The 27,589-nt window shown below is 34.9% G+C and overlaps 1 protein-coding gene across 1 annotated transcript; it reads left to right on the top strand.

Moving 5' to 3' along the window:
- Positions 1-238: 238 nt before the first annotated feature.
- On the top strand, positions 239-27,589 carry LOC148950122 (uncharacterized). Its single transcript, XM_089092156.1, has 2 exons — positions 239-370; positions 25,303-27,589. Exons 1-2 carry the CDS (start codon positions 307-309, stop codon positions 27,264-27,266), a joined length of 2,028 nt encoding a protein of 675 aa, XP_088948282.1. The 5' UTR covers positions 239-306; the 3' UTR covers positions 27,267-27,589.

The following is a 27,589-nucleotide window of genomic DNA, read 5'->3' as shown; positions in this document are numbered from 1 at the left end:
TGCATCGCTGAAAATTCTTCTGAAAGAGGTAGAGGAGTCCCTTTCCCCTAACAGACATGCATGTAACATTTTACGCAACTATAGACCCTACAAATTTACAGAACAAATTAGAGAATTTAAAATATACGCACTTAGTTAGCGTGTATTCTGGAAATTCTACAATTTTCCAGCGGGATTTTCCATAGAAACAAAACACTGTTATAGCTTAAAAAAAACGAGTCTTGGTTACGACTGAAAGCGCATATATAGCTCCTGTATCTGCTCAGTGGGAAGGAAGTTTAATTTGAGTTTTGTAAAAGGAAAGATATGAAGCTTAAACTTTTAACAGTGTTGCTGTTGTTAAATTTACAAACTGTGCTTTCAGATATAGGTGAGATTTTTTTAAATAGCCAGGAATATAAATAAAACTATAGGAGGTTGTGGAAATAAAACAACTCGTGGGATATAGACGTGGACGTGAATGTTTATGGAACCAATCCACAATGTATATATATATATATATATATATATATATATATATATATATATATATATATATATATATATATATATATATATATATATATATATATATATATATATATATATGTATTGGGTTTTTTGGTTTTGTATCTATCTATATTGGGGTTTTCGATTGTTAGTTATGAAATTGTTTGCACAAGGTTTTATTAGCTAGTTCAAGATAAAACAAACAAAATGATGTTTAACTTGAAAAAAACAAGTATTGGTTAAGATCAAATACCCATATATAGCTTATGGGTCCGCTCAATACAAAGGAAGTACAATTTGAGTTTTACGAAAGTGAAGATATGAAGCAAAAATTTTTTGTGGTTTTTCTGTTTTTATATTCACAAACTGTAAATTCAGATTCAGGTAGGATTATTGAAATTCAGGGAGAGCTATGTAAAACGATAGGATACTTTGAAAAAAAAAACTCATTATAAGACTTTTTATTTAAGATTAAACATTTTATTTTAAGATTAATTACTAGGTATCTAGTATTTTATGCCTAAAAATAAAAATAAAATTAAAAAAGGCTTATAGAACTAACATTGAAAATGTGGTGAGGTGTATTTATTGGTATTTCGGTGGTGTAGTCGTAGATGCCGTCATTCTCCCTTTATAGGGGAGATAAACTCTGTCCCTAAGGTAATTAAAATTTGGTAGCGTGCCTTAGGCTATGATCGGACTAATGAGGCGTACCGACTGGGTATGTTCGAGGGGCTAAAGGTATATCGTAGAGAGATTGGCTATAATGCAATACTTTTATCCAATTAACATATAAAAATACTAGATAAATATTTTCATTGAGCCAGACTATCCCAAGCAGACTACAAGTCTCAGAAAGCTATATTAGTATACAATAGGATTCTTTGGGACCTATAGCAATCCGACGAGATTTCAACATATTTCTATAAGCAATGGACAAGAAGTCAGTCCGGCATAAAGTTAGTATCAGTCTAAATCTGCCCCTTCCCATAAAATGTATCTTTTATACATTATTATCAACCACACCTTACTTTAACCCACCGGCGCAATACCTAAGAAATGGCATATTTCTCCATTTCCCGTTAAGCAGAAACTTGGCAGGATATATTCCTTATCTTAATAAAAAGTGGTATTTCTAAACTTTGTATTTGCGTCTTAATATATTTTTACTAAATTCATAATTAACTAAATTAGAAGCTTTACCACAAAAATAAACAGAGTCTATTCATTTTGAGACTCAAATGAGAAATAGCGTATTAACGCACAGAGTAGACCTATCGACCAATCGTATTTTGGTATTGGGGTGTGTTAGAATCTTGACGAAATTTTTTTTTGTCAAAAAATACCATATTATAGTTTTGACTAAAAACCAACTATTTATTGACTTACTTTTGTTATACTGGATAAAAATAAATTCCGACGTCAGTATTTGAAATCCTTTACTTTAGTTCTTAGATAACACAAGAAGGCTCATTAAAGTTGCACAAAACGCCAAAATTATTCCTAAAATATAACCAGATATAGGCCTATAGCAAAATAATACCAGTAATAATAAAAAAATAAAAAAATATTCATTTAGAAATAATTTTTGAGTAGCCTACCAAGGACAGTGAAAGTGTAATCCGGCCGTTTGAATTGTTAAATGAACTTACACAGCTACATATATTTTAAAAATTAAGGAAGATAAGGGGGTTTTGTTTCAATGAGGAGGACCTCGATATGCAGTTAGGCAATTTGCGGTAGTATGCAGGCGAAATATTAAAAAAAAACAGCAAACAACAAGCTAAAAGTATACGAAACCAAACAGCCTAAAAAGGTGAGTAGAGAGGCCTTATTGACTCCGGTACGAACACCAAATATGGGCATAGAATACGGTACGAACACCAAATATGGGCATGGAGTCATTAGGGAGAACACGTGGTTAATGGGATCAATGACCTCTTTTTCCAAGGTCGATTTATTTGATGTTTCTATGTGTAATAACTCCGGAACGAAGGTTGCATATGCGCATTGAATTCTAACAGGAACAATATTATTGATCTAGGACTCGAAGGGGAAGTGAATTTCCGAGAACTTGATTGCGTAATCGAAGAGGAAATGGATTTCCGAGAACTTGATTGCGTAATCGATCGCGAATGTCATGGTGTCCAGAAATAGTATTTGTTGTTATTGTAAGTGCATGCTCGAGGCGAATGTCATGGTGTCCAGAAATAGTATTTGTTGTTGTTTTGGTCATGTACATGCTCGAGGCGAATGTCATCGAAGGGGAAGTGAATTTCCGAGAACTTGATTGCGTAATCAAAGTGTGTCAACAACAACAACAACGACCTTGACATTCGCTGAGAGCGTGCACTTACAACAACAGAAACCCGGAATTTGGAACACCTGTACTGTCGACCTCAATTCACCTATCGTGAATCAATAATTCCCCTTAGAAACAACAAATTAATTTCCCTTTCTTGACAGATCAATCAATCAATGACATCATCTGTCAGACTTTAAAAATTTTCGCCTAGAAACATTTCTCCAGGAATAGATCCAAGTCATTAATGTCTTCGCCTCGGGAACAGTTCTACTGGTCGAACTCCAAAGGATATTAATAACCAAAGGCCACGGAAACAATTAGGCAAGAAACATCTTAGCGATGAATTGTTTTAGCGCGCGAGAAGGTTTCCTATTAATTTGAAATGCGTTAGCACAGAGATGCCAATAACAAAGGAACACGCTGAATTTACGTTTAGTGATTATTTGGGCGAAACCGTTTTAGACAGGCTATGGAACTATTTCGGCGAAACAGATAGAGACATTTTAAAAGAAGATTTTTGAAGAGATTTTAGAAGAGAATTTGAGTGTGGTCGTTATAATACACAAGCTTCATTTGAACAGTGTTGTGAGGTCCTCTAACCCAACCCCAAAGGGTTCCGATCCTCCTACCCCAACCCCGAAGGAAGCCCCCGGTCCTCCAAGCCCCCCCAAGCTCCCAAAGGGCCACCGGTGCCCCCAAAGGCCCACCCAGACTCCCAAAGGCCATCCCCAGGCCCCAAATGCCCCCCAGACCCCCAACTGTCCCCCCGGACCCCCAAAGGCCCTCCCTGTGCCCCAAAGGTCCTCCTCCAGTCCCCAAAGGCCCATCGAGCTCCCAAAGGACCAACGGGGTCCCAAATGCCCTCCACCGGTCCCCAAATGTCCCCCCGGCATCCAAAGGCCCTCCCTGTGCCCCAAGGGCCCTCCCTGTGCCCCAAAGGCCCTCCACTGGTCCTCAAAGCCCCCCAAGCTCCCCAAAGGGCCACCGGCGCCCCCAAAGGCCCACCCAGACCCCCAAAGGCCATCCCCAGGCCCAAAATGTCCCCCAGGCCCCCAACTGTCCCCCCGGCCCCCAAAAGGCCCTCCCTGTGCCCCAAAGGCCTTCCCCCGGCCCCCAAAGGTCCCCCGGGCTCCCAAAGGACCAACGGGGTCCCAAAGGCCCTCCACCGGTCCCCAAATGTCCCCAGGCACCCAAAGGCCCTCCATGTGCCCCAAAGGCCCTCCCTGTGCCCCAAAGGTCCTCCACCGGTCCCCAAATGTCCCCCAGGCACCCAAAGGCCCTCCCTGTGCCCCAAAGGTCCTCCTCCGATCCCCAAAGGCCCATCGAGCTCCCAAAGGACCAACGGGGTCCCAAAGGCCCTCCTCCGGTCCCCAAAGAACCATCGAGCTCCCAAAGGACCAACGGGGTCCCAACGTCCCTCCACCGGTCCCCAAATGTCCCCCAGGCACCCAAAGGCCCTACACCGGCCCCCAACTGCCCCCCAAGCTCCCAAAGGATCACCGGCACCCCTAAAGGCCCACCCAGACCCCCAAAGGCCATCCCCGGGCCCCACAAAGGAATTATTTACTGACCTTCAGTTTTTATGATTTTAAAAGTTCTGCTTTTGTTTTCTAAAATCATCGGCTAAAATTCCTCAAACTGTTTCACCCAAAGAGACACATACACAGAGACACACACACAGAGACACAAACAGAGACAAACACACAGAGACACACACACAGAGACACACACACAGAGACACACGCACAGAGACACACACACAGAGACACACGCACAGAGACACACACACAGAGACACACGCACAGAGACACACACAGGTTGTGGTTTACCTTGTCACAGTTACATTTTCATGATTTTTTCAATGTTCATTTTGAATTTCTTTCATTGAAATGCAAGAGTTGGAATATTTCACAAGTGTTTGGTTGTGGTTTACCTTGTCACAGTTACATTTTCTTGATTTTTCAAAGTTCATTTTGAATTTCTTTCGTTGAAATGCAAGAGTTGAACTATTTCAGTAGTGTTTGGTTGTGGTTTACCTTGTCACAGTTACATTTTCTTGATTTTTCAAAGTTCATTTTGAATTTCTTTTGTTGAAATGCAAGAGTTGGAATATTTCAGTAGAGTTCGGTTGTGGTTTAAATTGTCACAGTTACATTTTCTTGATTTTTCAAAGTTCATTTTGAATTTCTTTTGTTGAAATGTAAGAGTTGGAATATTTCAGTTGTGTTTGGTTGTGGTTTACCTTGTCAAAGTTACATTTTCTTGATTTTTCAAAGTTCATTTTGAATTTCTTTCGTTGAAAAGCAAGAGTTGGACTATTTCAGTAGTGTTTGGCTATGGTTTAGCTTGTCACAGTTACATTTTCTTGATTTTTCAAAGTTCATTTGAATTTCTTTCATTGAAATGCAAGAGTTGGAATATTTCAGAAGTGTTTGGTTGTGGTTTACCTTGTCACAGTTAAATTTTCTTGATTTTTCAAAGTTCATTTTAATTTCTTTAGTTTAAATTCAATAGTTGGAATATTTCAGTAGTGTTTGGTGGTGGTTTACCTTGTCACAGTTACATTTTCTTGATTTTTCAAAGTCCATTTTGAATTTCTTTCGTTGAAATGCAAGAGTTGGACTATTTCAGTGGTGTTTGTTTATGGTTTACCTTGTCACAGTTACATTTTCTTGATTTTTCAAAGTTCATTTTGAATTTCTTTAGTTGAAGTGCAAGAGTTGGAATATTTCAGTAGTGTATGGTTATGGTTTACCATGTCACAGTTACTTTTTCTTGATTTTTCAAAGTTCATTTTGAATTTCTTTCGTTGAAATGCAAGAGTTGGAATATTTCAGTAGTGTTCGGTTGTGGTTTACCTTGTCACAGTTACATTTTCTTGATTTTTCAAAGTTCATTTCGAATTTCTTTCTTTGAAATGAAAGAGTTGGAATATTTAATTTGTGTTTGGTTATGGTTTAACTTGTCACAGTTACATTTTCATTATTTTTCAAAGTTCATTTTGAATTTCATTCGTTGAAGTGCAAGAGTTGGAATATTTCAGTAGTGTTTGGTTGTGGTTTACCTTGCCACAGTTACATTTTCTTGATTTTTCAAAGTTCATTTTGAATTGCTTTCGTTGAAATTCAAGATTTGGAATATTTCAGTAGTGTTTGCTTGTGGTTTACCTTGTCACAGTTACATTTTATTGATTTTTCAAAGTTCATTTTGAATTTCTTTGATTGAAATGCAAGAGTTGGAATATTTCAGTAGTGTTTGGTTGTGGATTACCTTGTCACAGTTACATTTTCTTGATTATTCAAAGTTCATTTTTAATTTCATTCTTTGAAATGCAAGAGTTGGAATATTTCAGTAGTGTTCGGTTGTGGTTTAACTTGTCAGTGTTACATTTTCTTGATTTTTCAAAGTTCATTTTGAATTTCTACCGTTGAAATGCAAGAGTTGGAATATTTCAGTAGTGTTTGGTTGTGGTTTACCTTGTCACAGTTACATTTTCTTGATTTTTCAAAGTTCATTTTGAATTTCTTTCGTTGAAATGCAAGAGATGGAATATTTCAGTAGTGTTTGGTCGTGGTTTACCTTGTCACAGTTACATTTTCTTGATTTTTCAAAGTTCATTTTGAATTTGTTTGGTTGAAATGCATGAGTTGGAATATTTCAGTAGCGTTGGGTTGTGGTTTAACTTGTCACAGTTACATTTTCATGATTTTTCAAAGCTCATTTTGAATTTCTTTCGTTGAAAAGCAAGAGTTGGACTATTTCAGTAGTGTTTGGTAGTGGTTTACCTTGTCACAGTTACATTTTCTTGATTATTCAAAGTTCAATTTGAATTTCTTTCTTTGAAAAGCAAGAGTTGGAATATTTCAGTAGTGTTTGGATGTGGATTACCTTGTCACAGTTACATTTTCTTGATTTTTCAAAGTTCATTTGAATTTCTTTCATTGAAATGCAAGAGTTGGAATATTTCAGTAGTGTTTGGTTGTGGTTTACCTTGTCACAGTTACATTTTCTTGATTTTTCAAAGTTCATTTTGAATTTCTTTCTTTGAAATGCAATAGTTGGAATATTTCAGTAGTGTTTGGTTATGGTTTAACTTGTTACAGTTACATTTTCTTGATTTTTCAAAGTTCATTTTGAATTTCTCTCGTTGAAATGCAAGAGATGGACTATTTCGGTAGTGTTTGGTTGTGGTTTACCTTGTCACAGTTACATTGTCATGATTTTTCAAAGCTCAGTTTGAATGTCTTTCGTTGAAAAGCAAGAGTTGGAATATTTCAGTAGTGTTTGCTTATGGTTTACCTTGTCACAGTTACATTTTCATGATTTTTCAAAGCTCATTTTGAATTTATTTCGTTGAAAAGCAAGAGTTGGAATATTTCAGTAGTGTATGGTTTTGGTTTACCTTGTCAGAGTTACATTCTCTTGATTTTTCAAAGTTCATTTTGAATTTCTTTCGTTGAAATGCAAGAGTTGGAATATTTCAGTTGCGTTTGGTTATCGTTTACCTTGTCACAGTTACATTTTCCTGATTTTTCAAAGTTCATTTTGAATTTCTTTCGTTGAAGTGCAAGAGTTGGACTATTTCAGTAGTGTATGGTTGTGGTTTACCTTGTCACAGTTACATTTTCTTGATTTTTCAAAGTCAATTTGGAATTTCTTTCATTGAAATGCAAGAGTTGGAATATTTAAGTAGTGTTTGGTTGTGGTTTACAATGACACAGTTACATTTTCTTGATTTTTCAAAGTTCATTTTGAATTTCTTTCTTTGAAATGCAAGAGTTGGAATTTTTAAGTAGTGTTTTGTTATGGTTTACCTTGTCACAGTTACATTTTCTTGATTTTTCAAAGTTAATTTCGAATTTCTTTCGTTGAAATGCAAGAGATGGAATATTTCAGTAGTGTATGGTCGTGGTTTACCTTGTCATAGTTACATTTTCTTTATCTTTCAATGTTCATTTTGAATTTCTTTAATTGAAATGCAAGAGTTGGAATATTTAAGTAGTGTTTGGTTTTGGTTTAACTTGTCAAAGTTACATTTTATTTATTTTTCAAAGTTCATTTTTAATTTATTTCGTTGAAATGCAAGAGTTGGAATATTTCAGTAGTGTTTGGTTGTGGTTTACCTTGTCAAAGTTACATTTTCTTGATTTTTCAAAGTTCATTTTGAATTTCTTTCGTTGAAATGCAAGAGTTGGAATATTTCACTATTGTTTGGTTGTGGTTTACCTTGTAACAATTACATTTTCTTGATTTTTCAATGTTAATTTTTGAATTTATTTCGTTGAAAAGCAAGAGTTGGAATATTTCAGTAGTGTTTGCTTGTGGTTTACCTTGTCACAGTTACATTTATTGATTTTTAAAAGTTAATTTGAATTTCTGTAGTTGAAATGAAAGAGTTGGAATATTTCAGAAGTGTTTGGTTGTTGTTTAACTTGTAACAGTTACATTTTCTTGATTTTTAAAAGTTCATTTTGAATTTCTTTCGTTGAAATGCAAGAGTTGGAATATTTCAGTAGTGTTTGGTTGTGGTTTACCTTGTCACAGTTACATTTTCTTGATTTTTCAAAGTTCATTTTGAATTTCTTTAGTAGAAATTCAAGAGTTGGAATATTTCAGTAGCGTTCGGTTGTGGTTTAACTTGTCACAGTTACATTTTCTTGATTTTTCAAATTTCATTTTGAATTTCTTTCGTTGAAATGCAAGAGTTGGAATATTTCAGTAGTGTTTGGTTGTGGTTTACCTTGTCAAAGTTACATTTTCTTGATTTTTCAAAGTTCATTTTTGAATTTCTTTAGTTGAAAAGCAAGAGTTGGAATATTTCAGTATTGTTTGCTTTTGGTTTACCTTGTCACAGTTACATTTTCTTGATTTTTCAAATTTAATTTGAATTTCTTTCATATTAAATGCAAGAGTTGTAATATTTCAGAAGTGTTTGGCTGTTGTTTACCATGTCACAGCTAAATTTTCTTGAGTTTTCAAAGTTTATTTTGAATTTCTTTCGTTGAAATGTACTAGTTGTACTATTTCAATAGTGTTTGATCGTGGTTTACATTGTCAAATTTACATGTTCTTGTTTTTTAAAATTTCATTTTGAATTACTTTAATTTAAATGATAGTGTTTGACTCTTTCAGAAGTGTTTTCGTGTGGTTTAACTTGTCACAGTTACATTTTCATGATTATTCAAAGTTCATTTTGAATTTCTTTCGTTGAAATGCAAGAGTTGGAATATTTCAGTAGTGTTTGCTTATGGTTTACCTTGTCATAATTACATTTTCTTGATTTTTCAAAGTTAATTTTGAATTGATTTAGTTTAAATTCAAGAGTTGGAATATTTAAGTAGTGTTTGCTTATGGTTTACATTGTCACAGTTACATTTTCTTGATTTTTCAAATTTAATTTCGAATTTCTTTCGTTGAAATGCAAGAGTTTGACTATTTCAGTGGTGTGTGGTTATGGTTTACCTCATCAAAGTTACATTTTCTTGATTTTCCAAAGCTCATTTTTAATTTCATTCGTTGAAAATCACGAGTTGCAATATTTCAGTAGTGTTTGCTTATGGTTTAAATTCTCACGGTTGCATTTTCTTGATTTTTCAAAGTTCATTTGAATTTCTTTAGTTGTAATGCAAGAGTTGGAATATTTCAGTAGTGTTTGGTTATGGTTTACCTTGTCACAGTTACATTTTCTTGATTTTTCAAATTTCATTTAGAATTTCTTTCGTTGAAATGCAAGAGTTGGAATATTTCAGTGGTGTTTGGTTATGTTTTACATTATCACAGTTACATTTTCTTTATTTTCAAATTCATTTTGAATTTATTTCGTTGAAATGCAAGAGTTGGAATATTTCACTAGTGTTTGGTTATGGTTTAGCTTGCCACATTTACACACATGTATACACATGTGTACACACACACACACACATACCCGCAAACACATACAAACACCCACATACACACACACACACACACACATATACACACATACATACACACACACATACACACACACACACACATACACATACATAAACACACCTATACACACACACACACATACACACACACACGTTAGGCTAAGTTAGGTTAGGTTAGCCACTGTACGCTTCACTTAGGTTAGCTTAGGTTAGGTGAGAGACAGGCAAAAAGTTAGGCGTTTGATTAGGTTAGGTTAGGTTAGATTAAGTTAGGTTAGGTTAAGTTAGGTTAGGCTAGGTTAGCCTACGTACGCGCGAAGATAGGTTAGGTTAGGTTGGATTAAGTTAGGTTAGGTTAAGTTAGGTTAGGTTAGATTAAGTTAGGTTAGGTTAAGTTAGGATAGGTTAGATTAAGTTAGGTTAGGCTAAGTTATGTTAGGCTAGGGTAGCCTACGTACCCGCGCGTCCGTAGGCTAACATAGCCTAACCTAACTTAGCCTAACCTAACTTAATCTAACCTATCCTAACTTAAACTAACCTAACTTAATATAACCTAACTTAACCTAACCTAACTTAATCCAACCTAACCTAACCTATATGAGCGCGTACGTAGGCTAACCTAGCCTAACCTAACTAACCTAACCTAACTTAATCTAACCTAACCTAACCTAATCATACACCTAACTTTTTGCCTGTCTCTCACCTAACATAAGCTAACCTAAGTGAAGCGTACATGGGCTAACCTAACCTAACTTAACCTAACGTGTGTGTGTGTATGTGTGTGTATGTGTGTGTGTATGTGTGTGTGTATGTGTGTGTGTGTGTGTTTGTGTGTGTGTATGTATGTGTGTATTTGTGCGTGTGTGTGTGTGTGTGTGTGTATGTGGGTGTTTGTATGTGTATGCGGGTATGTGTGTGTGTGTGTACATATGTTTATACATGTGTGTAAATGTGGCAAGGTAAACCAGAACCAAACACTAGTGAAATATTACAACTCTTGCATTTCAACAAAAGAAATTCAAAATTAATTTGAAAATCAAGAAAATGTCACTGTGATAAGGTAAAACATAACCAAACACCACTGAAATATTCCAACTCTAGCATTTCAACGAAAGAAATTGGAACTGACCTTTGAAAAATCAAGAAAATGTAACTGTGACAAGGTAAACCATAACCAAACACTCCTGAAATATTCCAACTATTGCATTTCAACGAAAGAAATTCAAATGAACTTTGAAAAATCAAGAAAATGCAACTGTGACAAGGTAAACCATAAGCAAACACTACTCAAATATTTCAACTCTTGCTTTTCAACGAAAGAAATTCAAAATGAGCATTGAAAAATCAAGAAAATGTAACTGTGATAAGGTAAACCATAACCAAACACAACTGAAATAGTCCAACTCTTGCATTTCAACGAAAGAAATTCTAAATTAACTTTGGAAAATCAAGAAAATGTAACTGTTACAATGTAAACCAAAACCAAACACTACTGAAATATTCCAACTCTTGCATTTCAACGAAAGCAATTCAAAATTAACTTTGAAAAATCAAGAAAATTTAATTTTGACAAGGTAAACCAAAAGCAAACACTACTGAAATATTCCAACTCTTGCATTTCAAAGAAATAAATTCAAAATGTGCTTTGAAAAATCAAGAAAATGTAACTGTGACAAGGTAAACCACAACCAAACACTACTTAAAGAGTCCAACACGATAATTTCAAATAAAGAACTTCCAAATGATCATTGAAAAATAAAGAAAATGTAACTGTGACAAGTTAAACCACCACCAAACACTACTGAAATATTCCAACTCTTGCATTTCAACGAAAGAAATTCAAAATGAACTTTGAAAAATCAAGAAAATTTAACTGTGACAAGGTAAACCACAACCAAACACTACTGAAATATTCAAACTCTTGCATTTCAAATAAAATAAATTCAAATGAACTTTGAAAAATCAAGAAAATTTAACTGTGACAAGGTAAACCACAAGCAAACACTACTGAAATATTCCAACTCTTGCTTTTCAACGAAAGAAATTCAAAAGGAACTTTGAAAAATCAAGAAAATGTAACTTTGACAAGGTAAACCACGACCAAACACTACTGAAATATTCCAACTCTTGCATTTCAACAAAAGAAATTCAAAATGAACTTTGAAAAATCAAGAAAATGTAACTGTGACAAGGTAAACCACAACCAAACACTGCTGAAATATTCCAACTCTTGCATTTCAACGAAATAAATTCAAAATGAACTTTGAAAAATCAATAAAATGTAACTGTGACAAGGTAAACCACAACCAAACACTTCTGAAATATTCCAACTATTTAATTTCAAATAAAGAAATTCAAATTAAAATTTAAAAAACAATAAATGTAACTGTGACAAGGTAAACCACAAGCAAACACTATTGAAATATTCCAACTCTCGCTTTTAAACGACAGAGATTCAAAACTGAACTTTGAAAAATCAAGAGAATGTAATTGTGACAAGGTAAACCACAACCAAACACTAGTGAAATATTCCAACTCTTGCATTTCAACGAAAGAAATTCAAAATGAAGATTGAAAAATCTAGAAAATGTAACTTTGACAAGGTAAACCACGACCATACACTACTGAAATATTCCAGCTCTTGCATTTCAACGAAAGAAACTCAAATTGAACATTTAAAAATCATTAAAATTTAAATTTTAAATTTGAATAAAAGTCAGTTCACTAATTAAATAGTAAAGCACTTTAATGACATATAAAAAAATTCAAAAGGAGCATTTAAAAATCATTAAAATGTAACTGTGACGATCTAAACCACGACCAAACACTACTGAAATACTCAAGCTCATGTATTTCAATGAAAGAAATACAAAATGAACATTGAAAAATCAAGAAAATGTAACTGTGACAATTTAAAAAATAACAAAACAAAACTGAAATATTACAACTCTTGCATTTCATAGAAAGAAATCCAAAATGAACTTTGAAAAATCAAGAAAATGTAATTGTGTCATGGTAAACCACAACCAAACACTACTGAAATATTCCAACTCTTGAATTTCAATGAAAGAAATTCAAAATGAACTTTGAAAAATCAATAAAATGTAACTTTGACAAGGTAAACCATAAGCAAACACTACTGAAATAGTCCAACTCTTGCACTTAAACGAAAGAAATTCAAAATGAACTTTGAAAAATCAGGAAAATGTAACTGTGACAATCTAAACCACAACCAAACGCTTCTGAAATATTCCAACTCTTGCATTTCAATGATAGAAATTCAAAATTAACTTTTAAAAATCATTAAAATTTAACTCTGTCAAGGTATACCACGACCTAACACTACTGAAATATTCCAACTCTTTCTTTTCAACGTAATAAATTCAAAATGAGCTTTGAAAAATCATGAAAATGTAACTGTGACAAGGTAAACCATAACCGAACGCTACTGAAATATTCCAACTCTTGCTTTTCAATGAAATAAATTCAAAATGATCTTTGAAAAATCATGAAAATGTAACTGTGACAAGGTAAACCACAACCAAACACTACCGAAATATTCCAACTCTTTCATTTCAACGAAAGAAATTAAAAATGAACTTTGAAAAATCAAGAATGTAACTGTGACAAGGTAAACCATAACCAAACACTACTGAAATATTCCAACTATTGCATTTCAAAGAAAGAAATTCAAATGATCTTTTGAAAATCAAGAAAATGTAACTGTGACAAGGTAAACCACAACCAAACACTACTGAAATATTCCAACTCTTGCATTTCAATGAAAGAAATTCAAATTAACTTTGAAAAATAAAGACAATGTAATTGTGACAATGTAATCCACATCCAAACACTACTGAAATATTCCAACTCTTGCTTTTCTACGAAAGAAATTCAAATTGAACTTTGAAAAATCAAGAAAATGTAACTGTGACAAGGTAAACCACAACCAAACACTTCTGAAATAGTCCAACTCTTGCTTTTCAACGAAAGAAATTCAAAATGAGCTTTGAAAAATCATGAAAATGTAACTGTGACAAGGTAAACCACAACCGAACGCTACTGAAATATTCCAACTCATGCATTTCAACAAAGGTAATTCAAAATGAAATTTGAAAAATCAATAAAATGTATCTTTTACAATTTAAAACACTTCAAAACTATACTGAAATATTCCATCTCTTGCATTTCAACTAAATAAATTCAAAATGAACTTTGAAAAATTTATAAAATGGAACTGTGACAAGGTAAACCACAACAAAACACTACTGAAATATTCCAACTCTTGCATTTCAACTGTAGAAATTCAAAATGAACTTTTAAAAATCAAGAAAATTTAACTCTGACAAGTTAAACCACAACCGAGCACTACTGAAATATTCCAACTCATGCATTTCAACGAATGAAATTCAAAATGAACTTTGAATAATCAAGAAAATGTAACTGTGACAAGGTAATCCAAAACCAAACACTACTGAAATATTCCAACTCTTGCAATTCAACCAAAGAAATTCAAAATGAACTTTGAAAAATCAAGAAAATGTAACTGTGACAAGGTAAACCACAACCAAACACTACTGAAATATTCCAACTCTTGCATTTCAACGAAAGAAATTCAAAATGAACTTTGAAAAATCAAGAAAATGTAACTGTGACAAGGTAAACCACAACCAAACACTACTGAAATATTCCAACTCTTGCACCTCAACGAATGAAATTCAAAATGAACTTTGAAAAATCAGGAAAATGTAACTGTGACAAGGTAAACCATAACCAAACACCAATGAAATATTCCAACTCTTGCATTTCAACGAAAGAAATTCTAAATGAACTTTGAAAAATAAAGAAAATGTAACTGTGACAAGTTAAACCACAACCAAACACCACTGAAATAGTCAAACTATTGTATTTCAACGAAAGAAATTCAAAATGAACTTTGAAAAATAAAGAAATAGTAACTGTGACATTGTAAACCACAACCAAACACTAATAAAATATTCCAACTCTTGCAATTCAACGAAATAAATTCAAAATGAACTTTGACAAATCATAAAAATGAAACTGTGACAATGTAAACCATAACCAAACACCAATGAAATATTCCAACTATTGCATTTCAACTAAAGAAATTCAAATTGAAATTTGAAAAATCAAGAAAATGTAACTGTGACAAGGTAAACCACTACCAAACACTACTGAAATATTCCAACTATTGCATTACAACGTAAGAAATTCAAATGAACTTTGAAAAATCAAGAAAATTTAACTGTGACAAGGTAAACCACAACCAAACACTTCTGAAATATTCCAACTCTTGCATTTCAATTAAAGAAATTAAAATGAACTTTGAAAAATCAATAAAATGTAACTGTGACAAGGTAAACCATAGCCAAACACTACTGAAATAGTCCAACTCTTGCTTTTCAACGAAAGAAATTCAAAATGAACTTTGAAAAATCAAGAAAATGTAACTTTGACAAGGTAAACCACAACCAAACACTACTGAAATATTCCAACTCTTACATTTCGACGAAAGAAATTCAAAATGAACTTTGAAAAATCAAGAAAATTTAACTGTGACATGGTAAACCACACCCAAACCCTACTGAAATATTCCAACTCTTGCTTTTCAACGAAAGAAATTCAAAATGAACTTTGAAAAATCAAGAAAATGTAACTGTGACAAGGTAAACCACAACCAAACACTACTGAAATATTCCAACTCTTTCATTTCAACGAAAGAAATTCAAAATGAACTTTGAAAAATCAAGAAAATGTAACTGTGACAAGGTAAACCACAACCAAACACTGCTGAAATATTCCAACTCTTGCATTTCAATGAAAGAAATTCAAAATGAACATTGAAAAAATCATGAAAATGTAACTTTGACAAGGTAAACCACAACCTGTGTGTGTCTCTGTGCGTGTGTCTATGTGTGTGTATCTCTGTGCGTGTGTCTCTGTGTGTGTGTCACTGTGCGTGTGTCTCTGTGTGTGTGTCTCTGTGTGTGTGTCTCTGTGTGTGTGTCTATGTTTGTGTCTCTGTGTGTGTGTCTCTGTGTATGTGTCTCTTTGGTTGAAACAGTTTGAGGAATTTTAGGCGATTATTTTAGAAAACAAAAGCAGAACTTTTAAAATCACAACAACTGAAGGTCAGTAAATAATTCCTTTGTGGGGCCCGGGGAGGGCCTTTGGGAGTCTGGGTGGGCCGTTGGGGGCGCCGGTGATCCTTTGGGAGCTTGGGGGGCCGTTGGGGGCCGGTGGAGGGCCGTTGGGTGCCGGGGGGACAGTTGGGGCCCGGGGGAGGGCCTAGGTGACACCGTAGGTCATTTGGGAGCTCCCTGGTCCTTTGGGGACCGGAGGAGGACCTTTGGGACCCCGTTGGTCCTTTGGGAGCTCGCTGGGCCTTTGGGGTTCGGTGGAGGACCTTTGGGGCACAGGGAGGGCCTTTGGGTGCCTGGGGGACATTTGGGGACCGGTGGAGGACCTTTGGGGCACAGGGAGGGCCTTTGGGGCACATGGAGGGCCTTTGGGTGCCTGGGGACATTTGGGGACCGGTGGAGGGTCTTTGGGACCCCGTTGGTCCTTTGGGAGCCCGGGGGACCTTTGGGGGCCGGGGGAAGGCCTTTGGGGCACAGGGAGGGTCTTTGGGGGTCCGGGGGGACAGTTGGGGGCCTGGGGGACATTTTGGGCCGTGGGATGGCATTTGGGGGTCTGGGTGGGCCTTTGGGGGCGCCGTTGGCCCTTTGGGGAGCTTGGGGGGCTTTGAGGACCAGTGGAGGGCCTTTGAGGCACAGGAAGGGCCTTTGGGGCACAGGGAGGGCCTTTGGATGCCTGGGGGACATTTGGGGACCGGTGGAGGGCCTTTGGGACCCCATTGGTCCTTTGGGAGCTCGATGGGCCTTTGGGGACCGGAGGAGGACCTTTGGGGCACAGGGAGGGCCTTTGGGGGTCCGGGGGACAGTTGGGGGTCTGGGGGGCATTTGGGGCCTGGGGATGGCCTTTGGGGGTCTGGGTGGGCTTTGGGGGGCGCGGGGGGCCCGGGGGGCGCTTGGGGGGGCTTTGAGGACCGGGGGCTTCCTTCGGGGTTGGGGTAGGAGGATCGGAACCCTTTGGGGTTGGGGTAGAGGACCTCACAACACTGTTCAAATGAAGCTTGTGTATTATAACGACCACACTCAAATTCTCTTCTAAAATCTCTTCAAAAATCTTCTTTTAAAATGTCTCTATCTGTTTCGCCGAAATAGTTCCATAACCTGTCTAAAACGGTTTCGCCCAAATAATCCCTAAACGTAAATTCAGCGTGTTCCTTTGTTATTGGCATCTCTGTGCTAACGCATTTCAAATTAATAGGAAACCTTCTCGCGCGCTAAAACAATTCATCGCTAAAATCTTTCTTGCCTAATTGTTTCCGCGGCCTTTGGTTATTAATATCCTTTGGAGTTCGACCAGTAGAACTGTTCCCAAGGCGAAGACATTAATGACTCGGATCTATTCCTGGAGAAATGTTTCTAGGCGAAAATTTTTAAAGTCTGACAGATGATGTCATTGATTGATTGATCTGTCAAGAAAGGGAAATTAATTTGTTGTTTCTAAGGGGAATTATTGATTCACGATAGGTGAATTGAGGTCGACAGTACAGGTGTTCCAAATTCCGGGTTTCTGTTGTTGTAAGTGCACGCTCACAGCGAATGTCAAGGTCGTTGTTGTTGTTGTTGACACACTTTGATTACGCAATCAAGTTCTCGGAAATTCACTTCCCCTTCGATGACATTCGCCTCGAGCATGTACATGACCAAAACAACAACAAATACTATTTCTGGACACCATGACATTCGCCTCGAGCATGCACTTACAACAACAACAAATACTATTTCTGGACACCATGACATTCACGATCGATTACGCAATCAAGTTCTCGGAAATTCACTTCCCCTTCGATTACGCAATCAAGTTCTCGGAAATTCACTTCCCCCTCGAGTCCTAGATCAATAACATTGTTCCCGTTAGAATTCAATGCGCATTTGCAACCTTCGTCCCGGAGTTATTACACATAGAAACATCAAATAAATCGACCTTGGAAAAAGAGGTCATTGACCCCATTAACCACGTGTTCTCCCTAATGACTCCATGCCCATATTTGGTGTTCGTACCGTATTCTATGCCCATATTTGGTGTTCGTACTGGAGTCAATAAGGCCTCTCTACTAAGGTGTACCTTTCCTTTGAAGGTTTTGATGTCTTGGGAATCAACAGAGTCTTAACGGTTGAATTTTATGCACAAAAAGCGTTGTTAAATTTGAAAAAATTAATCTTGCTTATTTGTTTTCATAGTTCAATATGACAACACAGACGAAACTGTGGTACTGCCCTGAAAACTTCATAATTTGCAAAAACAAAAACCAAAATCTTAGACAATCGTTGTTTTCAGGTGTGTGCAGACCTAATATGGATCAAGGAGGAGAGGGGGGGGGGGTAAATTTTCTCTATTTTGATGTCGGTATTTAAAAATAATGCGTTCATTTTTTATTTTTTATTTATTCATTAAAATTTCAATTAATAAAATTAAAAATATAAGTTTTTTTCTGGCTCATACAATTATCAAAATTCATTCAGGCAGAATGAGCCCAACCCTGGTTGTTTCCGACGAAATTATAGTCGATGCATTAGGCTTTTCCGTTACGCCTATCTGATCAAGGAAGTAGCAAACGTTTACCTCATTTTAAACGATCCACATTCCTTTTTTTTGTAAATTACAAAATATACCTGAGTTGTTAAACTGTATTTCAATAAAAAAGGGTTAACCTGAGAAGAATAGGTTGACAACCTTCTAAATTTGATTATATCAGACATGCTAACGAAATATCAGTTATATATATATATATATATATATATATATATATATATATATATATATATATATATATATATATATTACCATCTCTAGTAGATTAAAGACATATTTGATTTTGGAAATCATGCATGAAGATTCCTACCGTGGAAAAAATATTATAACAACATAACACCAGTTTTTTTCGAAATTCAGGTAAGATATGGCCTAAAATATGGCCATATCTGGCCATAACGCCAGATATGGCCTAATAATATAATTATCCGCTACTTTTCATTGCTGATACAAATACCGCGTCTCTGGACATTTTTTCATTACCCCCTTTATACCATCACGGCATTGCGAAAAATAAATAATTTTTGGATAAATATACTATTTAAAGGCAATAGAAGAACGTGGATTAAAGTTGAAGAAATCTTAAATTTGATTAATAAAAATTTTCCGCGTATAATAAAGTATAATGTTAATGTTAACATGCTTTTTTAGAAGTTTTGTAGAAAGCCCAGGACTAGATCTAGCCCCATTAGGAAGGAGGGGGGAGGGGTCAGATGATACTATGCTTTTGATAAAATGGTGAGTCTTTTTTTAAGGAAATCTTCATGCATGATTACCTTCAATCTATTCCTGTCATGGTTACAACAGTAGTTGTGATCAAGTGAAAATCTATATTGTATAGTTTTTAAAACTAGCGCTTTGCTGAAAACTGCGGTTTCTTGAGTATTTTAGAGAATGATAATTAAACACTAAAAGATATCGATATTATGGCCTGCGGAAGACTATTGAGAGCCTCATAAATTATCTTTCCTTTTTTGCAGGTGTCTTATGGAATTTTCTTCTCCTAAGAAAACCTCCTGTTTTTTTTTTGGGGGGGGAGGGGGGTCAGTTTAGTGTTTTCATTATGAAGCTAGTTTTTAGAATTCTACAAATATTGGTAATATAACAAGAGGTATATTTGAGCCAATTGTATGGATATATATTGCGTATTCTGCAAAGCAATAATTTTTGTTCGTTTTAAGTTTCCATTTCACTGTTTAATTTTATAAGGAAAAATATTTTTCTCATATGAATCAAAATCTTATTACAAATCAGTTGTACAGGTTACATATTTATTAATTATTTTGTATATAAGAATAAAGATGTATATGGTTTCTTCTTTAAATAAAATACAACAGAAACCAAGGACATTGCAATTTTTATCAAAGGGTGTGTTGGGACAAGCCTGCCTTTTCTTCTGAGGGAGCGGAAAAGATTTTAAGAAAACAATTATTTGCCAGAAACTGTTGGCTTTTTCGAAAATATTAGGAGATTTTGTAATTGTCCTTAATTGTTGGTCTTTAATGGGGGGGGGGGGGCAAATGTTGAATCTGACCTCATCTGATAGTCAATGTAAATATAGCCTACATTAAGATTAGTAAAGCTTAAACTATTTCCATTATGTTTTATGTCTCTATACATTTCATCCACAATTTTTCTACTTTTATCCGTTTTTAGTGTATTTGTAATATCCGTTTATAATAGATAAATTGTAGGTAGCGCAATGGTGAGTTTAGGAAGAAAATGTAACACCTCGCGTCAAGGTGTCCTTGGAAACTGGGGTTTGTTCTTAAGGCTTCGTGATGCTTTCAATTTCAACAGATAAAAAAAAAAAAAAAAAAAAAAAAAAAAAAAATTAGCATGCTGACTAAAGGTCTGCGTTGCACAGGTACCGATCTCCTGATTCAATGCCTTCGGCCGGGAGCATTTGCTCCCGGGGATGATTTGCTCCCCGGCAATGTGCGGTTGGGAGTAAATCATCCGACGCTTCCCGTGTTTCAAGAAACGATTTTTCAAGAAACGATGGGAATTATTATAAGAAGCTGTTTGATTTTTCCTGTAAAATAATTAGTATCTTGATATTTTTGTTTTACAAAAAAATGACTTCCTCGAAAGGGACTATACCCTCAAACCTTCTAAACACTAGAGTGTAATATGCATTTTATTGAAATTTCAGGACATTGCTCCAAAAATACCATTTCATGCTTGAATTTTTATTTAAGTATTAATTTTCTATACTTTTGAGTGACCTTAAATCAAAAGGAAAACTACTAAAAAAAACTATTCTTTTGAAATAGCAAAACTAAATTAGAGGTTACTAATGTATTTATTTTAAGAAATTACTTATTTTTTCCTTAAGAGCTTATAGTTTTTTGATCTGCTTTGTAAAAAAAGGAAAATTTTCCCTTTTAACGAACTTCATTACATTCAAACCTTCTAAAGGCTAGAGTTTGCTGAAACTTCAGGATATTAGTCCAAAAATACCATTTTATGTTTAAACTTTCGTTTAAACCAGAATTTTCAATACTTTTCAATGAGGTGGAACTAAAAGAAAAAAAAAACTACAAAAATATCCTTTTAAAATAGTGATACTAAATAAGGAGTTAAAAATGTATGTATATTAAGAAATTGCTCGTTTTTTCCTCAAAACTTGGTAGTTTTGATCTTATCTTTGGCTTTCTGAGGTAAAAACAAACTGCTCTGCTCAAAGCCTCTCGTTTTCAGTGATGACACTCGAGCCAAAAGTGACGCTTTACGGGTCATTACCACACTTATTTGTGTGAATTTCTACTCGTTTTTGGTTTCATCTATTCGGTCAAAGTAATTTCTGTTTGTTTGAAGTTTGACTTGGTTATTTATTTTGTATTCTGTTGTGTTAAGGTGGCATTTATCTGTCTATTTCATAGCAACTCCTACCTATTTAAATTTTAACTTCTCATATGACTTGGCTTTTGCGTTTTGGTGTTGCTCTTTACCTTTGTTTAATTTCTTGGAAACCTTCGGATGTACGAACTTCTGTTTTTTTTTGGCACTCTCATTTTGTATTAATTACCGGAAGACTATGTTTTGGTAATTACTTTTTACTAGAGAGCCAAAATATAGGTTTACATTTTAAAATTTTGACAAACTCAGCCATAATTTTTTCCAATGTTTTTTAATAGTCTTTATACTAAGAAATCGGGAATTGGAACTTCAATCTTACGGGTGGAAAGCCTTTGCCTACACTATTTCTGTATTTTGAATAGGAAAAATGGGGGGGGGGGGTGGAGCCAAGGTCTCATTTTACCCCTCCAAAAATACAGATTAAAAATATTTATTCGATTCTGGTTTAAACCAGATGTAACTCTCCAACAGTGGAACAATGGAAAGGGAGAGGAAAGGGAGGTGTCAAGGGCCTAGTTTCTCCCCTTCAATCAAATAGATTTAAAATATTTGCATGCCTTCAATTAAGACATAACGTACAATAATTACTTATAGACTCAATCTTAATTATTATCAAACAGTTCATGGTGACGAACCGTAAGTAAGGAGCAATACGGCTCAATAGTAACCGAAATTCTAAGAAACAGAGTCTTGAGGACAATAGATGCATCAAAAGAATCAAATTTTAATGCTCATTCAAAATATACAAAATATGTCAAGTTTAATGCTAACCATCAAAAGTTACGAGCCTGAGAAAATTTGACAAATTTTCCAAAAAGGGGGAAAACACCCCTAAAATATCAAGTGATTTTAATGAGAATCAGATTTAGCATTTCATAGAACCTTACTGTACAGGTTTCACGCTCCTATATAAAAAAAAGTTAAATTTTGCTTTTTTTACCAAAAGAATGATCACGGATGCGAATTTGTTTGTTTTTCCCAGGAGTGATCGCATCCAACCAATGACCCTAGAGGGTTGGGAAAGGGCTCACTTGATCGGAAATAAAAAGTTCCGCTGCCCTTTTTAAGTAAACAGATATATTGGATGGCACCTAGCCCCCTCCCATGCCCCTTTGTTCCCCAAAGTCACCTGGCAAAACAAACAAACTTAGAAACAATAGGGAAAATTTTTCTCAAGACAGTGGAATTCAATTCAGTGGATATTTCCACCCTATGTCCAAGGGCCGTCTTCAGCACGACACCAACAAATATATATATATATATATATATATATATATATATATATATATATATATATATATATATATATATATATATATATATATATATATATATATATATATATATATATATATATATATATGTATATATATATATGTATATATAGTATATAGTATATATATATATATATATATATATATATATATATATATATATATATATATATATATATATATATATATATATATATATATATATATATATATATATATATATATATATATATATATATATATATATATATATATATATATATATATATGTATATATATATATGTATATATATATATATATATATATATATATATATATATGTGTATGTATATATATATATATATATATATATATATATATATATATATATATATATATATATGTATATAACTTGCATTAAAATGCGAACTTTAAAACTGAAAATATTTTTAAAAACCTTTTACAACAGCCCTAGCATCATTACTTCAATGAAGTTCAACCAGGACTGATAAATAAAGTGATGTGAGACAATAGAATTCTTCCAAACGAAATAAAATAATTAAATACAAGTTTTCAAAGCTAATCTTGTTTTTTTTTGGCAGCAAGCTGTAAAGGTCTTTTTGTAACAGGTTCAGTGCTATTATCTATTGGCTTAGTAAAATATTTAGCTAGATTATTTTTAATTAAATTTTTGTATAAAGAATTTAATGAATATTCTCCTAAGTTCCTATTTAAAGAAATACTATGGTTTAATTTGAGTCTAATTTCGATTTACACCTGAGCTACATGTTTGATGCCCAAATCTTTACTAATGAGAGAAGATTTTTCAAAAAGTATTGTGTGGTTATCAAAGCTATGGCTACCTAAAGCAGAATCAAAAGAATTATTAGAACTATTAGAAATTAATGCTTTGTCTATGTCTCCTTTATGCTGGTGTATGCGTTTTTTTAGATTTTGATTAGTTCTCCCAACATAGTAATTGTCACAGACACATGGTATTTGATAAACCCCTCTATGGAGAGTAACAGCGGATTGTTTTTTACCAGAGTTTATTAAATTTGTGAAGGAAAAACGCATACACCAGCAGAGAAAAGACATAGACAAAGCATTAATTTCTAATAGTTCTAATAATTCTTTTGATTCTGCCTTAGGTAGCCAATATCTTTGATAACCCCAGCCACACAATAGTTTTTGAAAAATCTTTTCTCATTAGTAATGATTTGGGCATCAAACAGGTAGTTCGGGTATCAATTGAAATTAGACTCAAAATAAATAATAATTTGTCGCTATTTAAAGTGGTCCTTGTCGCTATCTAGAGTCACCTGATTAGATTTTTAAGATAGATATTTTGTTCAGCATAGTTGACAGATCTTGCAACTATGTCTTTGAGGATGACTTGACTCCCCTCAGTCCCCGAGGAAGGGCTGCAAGCTATAAACTTTGCCCATTATTTACATGTGGTAATGGTTACTTAGAAGTATACAGATATTTTATTTGAGGGGGGATTTTCCTAGTGGGGGGGGGAATTACGTGGGAAAATCCTTTCATTGAGAAATTTTCTTGGGGAAGGGAGTTTTCCATCGAGGGAGAGCAGGATTTCCCGGCATTATTTAAAAAAAGATCAGAAATTAAACAAAAAACAAGTGCTTTCTACTAAACGTACGGACCAACATTAAAGATTAAAACGAACAGAAATTATTACGGGTTTGAGGCGGCTGCCCGCTCCTCAACGCCTCGCTCTTTACGCAAAAGCTATTTTAGAACTTTTAAAAAAGCTTATATTTTTAATAGTTAATCTTAAATAATTGGATCAACAAGTCAAACTTTAGCGTAAAGAGCGAGGTATTGAGGAGGGAAACCCCCTCATATACGCAGCAATTTCTGTTCGATTTAAGTTTAATTTTGCTCCTCACTTTCAGTTAAAAAACTTGTTTTTTTAGTTAATCGATTATAGAGCCACATATTTACTAGAAAATCCTAAACTGCAAAATATGCATTGCAAAATAATATTTTATGTAGAAAAAAGCGAAAATATATGCCAATCTATGCCTTAGAAGATCATGTTTCGTAGTTTTAAGTCTTCTGCTACCAACAACTAGTCACAGCTCAAAGATGCCTATGTTCAGCGCAACTACACATTCCCCCCCCCAAATTTCCTTCAGTTCCTTGCGGTTTTTTCCTTAGCATAGAGTTCTCACTTCTTTTTAATCGTTTCTTATATAATCTTCCCACCCTAATTCGAGACGTCCTTCTTTTTCGATTCGCCTTAGATAGATTACTAAACAGTATAGTTATTGTAGCTCATTATTTCACCCAGAAAACACGTTCCAATAATTTAATCTTTCTTAATACCTAGAATGTTCGATTAAACCTCATCTTTCAAAAAGCTTCTTGTGCGATCTACTTACTTACTTACTTGTACTTGCAGCAGAAACAGGCGTTCTTCTGCCTCACCTGGCATATGCAATTCAGATGTTTCGTGGGAATTCGTTTTACCTTAAGCTCCCCTGACTCACGTGATCTACGTGTGACCGTCATGATCTTCGTCACCCCGGGATTATGTGGCCTTAATTTGTCATCTACAATCTTTTTAACGAGTAACTATGACTATAGGCAACTAAGACTAACCTTTAACAATTCCTCTTGAAATGCCCATGTATTCTCAATCATTTGGAGGCGTCCTCTCCCTTTTGGAAAACCCCGTCACTTGCCCCCTCCCAAGTTCTAATAAAAATTTATTTTAGTCTCTTTTACACAATAATTACTAAGCTTAACTAGACTTTTCATTTTTAGAAAAAAATACGGAACGCTCAAATGAAGAAGCTAGAGAAACTACAGAGCATTCAAACGAAGAAGTTGCCATCAAAGAAGAAGAAGAAATCTGTTTTCTGCCTAAAGACATTGGACCATGCCGAATGCACGACAAGAGATTCTATTTTAATTCAAGAACCAAAACCTGCACGCAATTTGGGTATGGTGGCTGTTGGGGAAACAGAAATAACTTTGAAAATTTAGAAAGTTGCGTTCACGGATGCAGAAAATTCATGAACGAAGCACCAAAAGAACGTCAACTACCGGAAATCTGTAAACAAATTCCAGAATTAGGGAGTAGGAGGTGCAAGGCATCCTTTGCTCGCTGGACTTACGACCCAGAAAATGAGAAATGTAAGCCTTACATATATGGAGGTTGCGGGGGGACAGAAAACCTTTTTAAATCAAAGAAGCAATGCATGAAAACGTGCGGTTTGTATAGCAAGCTTCGGGGCGCTCAATCAGGGTCAAATTTCTGTGATGACCCTATTGTAGAGGGTCCCTGCTTTGGAACTTATACTAGGTATGGATTTAATAAAACGACAAATGCTTGTCAAGAATTTACTTACGGCGGTTGTGAAGGAAATGAAAATAATTTTCCGGACATACATGAATGTGAAAGAACGTGCAAAATTAAAGTAAATACTCGACGTATGCAATCCACAGAGGTGGATATGTGTGATTCTGTGAAATGCAATTGGAGACTTTACCAGCATTATGCACAAAAAGGATGTCAACCAGTGTACTTGAAGAAAGAATGCTGTCCCAGTTATTACAAATGTCCAGATTCATCGGTCTTTCAGAACAAATGCTACTATAATGGGAATTTATACGAAATAGGAGAACAAATTCCAGAAAAATCAGAAGATTATCCTTGTCAGCAAGGATGTTTCTGCCAGGATGATTCTCAGTCACCAAATAATGCAACAATTATATGCGCAAGCGTTGAATGCCCAGAGCAATTAGGGTGGCTTGAGCCAGGAAAAGAATCTTGCAAGAGAATTTATAAGCCGAATGACTGTTGCGCCACAGATTTTGTCAGCTGCAAAAACGAAGAAGCTGATGATGAAACAAATGAAAGCACAGATAACACTGTTGGAGCACCAATTTGTAATTACAATAACAAGTCATATATTGAAGGTGAAAGGTTTTACCCGAGAGAGCCTGATGCGCCATGTCAAATGTGCACATGTACACCAGAATTTAAGGGGATTTTCGGAGCCGGTTGTCGCACCATTTTGTGCAACATAAAACTACCAAGCCCAGGATGCGTTCCTATTTATGATGAAAAAGTGTGCTGCCCTTATAAGTACAAATGTCCTTCAGAATATGCTTTAGATGGTATTAAAAAGCTAGAAGGATTTACTGAAACTGAGCCAGCTGAAGATACTAAAGAAAACCCCAGTGACACTGCCAATGCACTTTCTGGGGAAGAAGGCAAACAGATTCCAAATGAAAGCGAAACGGGCAGTCAAGCAACGTACAAAAGAAATGGACCATTTATACAGGTTGGGGTGCCAGGAAAAATGCCTGTAATGACTCTTCCTTTAGCTATCGACAAGAACTTAGAGAGTAAGACAGACTATTCAGCAACTTATAATCGCACTGGACCTTTTATAGAAATTGGAGTCCCAGGAAAAATGCCTGTGAGGACTCTTCCTATAGCTATTGACAAAGTCTTTGAAAGTAGAGCAAACTATTCAGCAACTTACAATCGTAGCGGTCCTTTTATACAGGTTGCAATTCCAGGAAAGATTCCAGTAACAACTTTGCCTATAGCTGTATCACCTTTCTGCATGTTTGGCGATGTTAAGTTTGAGTTAGGGGAACAACTTTTAACCAATGAGGAGTGTCTTAAATGCACTTGTGCTACACCACCTGAGTTGACCTGTGTGAATATGAGGTATAACTGTCCACCACCTCCTGAACAATCGGTGGAAAATTGATTTTGTTTTATATCAGCTTTGTGTCTTAAATTTAAGCTTTCAATATCTTAATACGATTAAATTTGATTGAGGTGAATAATCATTTTCAAAGTAAACCAAACGCTTTATCTTAAATCGTATTAACTAAAAGAAAAAAATAGCTTAAAAAGTGATTATAGAAGTACAGATATGAGGGAATCAGCATTAGAATGGTTCTCTTCCTTCTTTACATTTTCAATCTTCCAACATGGACTAAACTCAACATTTTTCAGTGTGCGAAATAACCCGACATTGCTATATTTAATATTATATTAATCGTTATATTAAATTCATTATATAAGATA

This window comes from Artemia sp. Qi Xiang Cuo, chromosome 7 (genome assembly GCF_049724085.1).
Source record: "Artemia sp. Qi Xiang Cuo chromosome 7, ASM4972408v1, whole genome shotgun sequence".
In the NCBI taxonomy this organism is placed as follows: Eukaryota; Metazoa; Arthropoda; class Branchiopoda; order Anostraca; family Artemiidae; genus Artemia; species Artemia sp. Qi Xiang Cuo.
Note: the sequence above shows the minus strand (reverse complement) of the source record. Positions and strands in the feature narration are given on the sequence as shown.

Bases quoted from the DNA above. Each gene is read 5' to 3' on its own strand.
- LOC148950122 (XM_089092156.1), top strand. From the start codon at position 307: ATGAAGCTTAAACTTTTAACAGTGTTGCTGTTGTTAAATTTACAAACT. The intron at 371-25,302 runs GTGAGATTTTTT...TTTCATTTTTAG, and splicing joins AACTGTGCTTTCAGATATAG to AAAAAAATACGGAACGCTCA.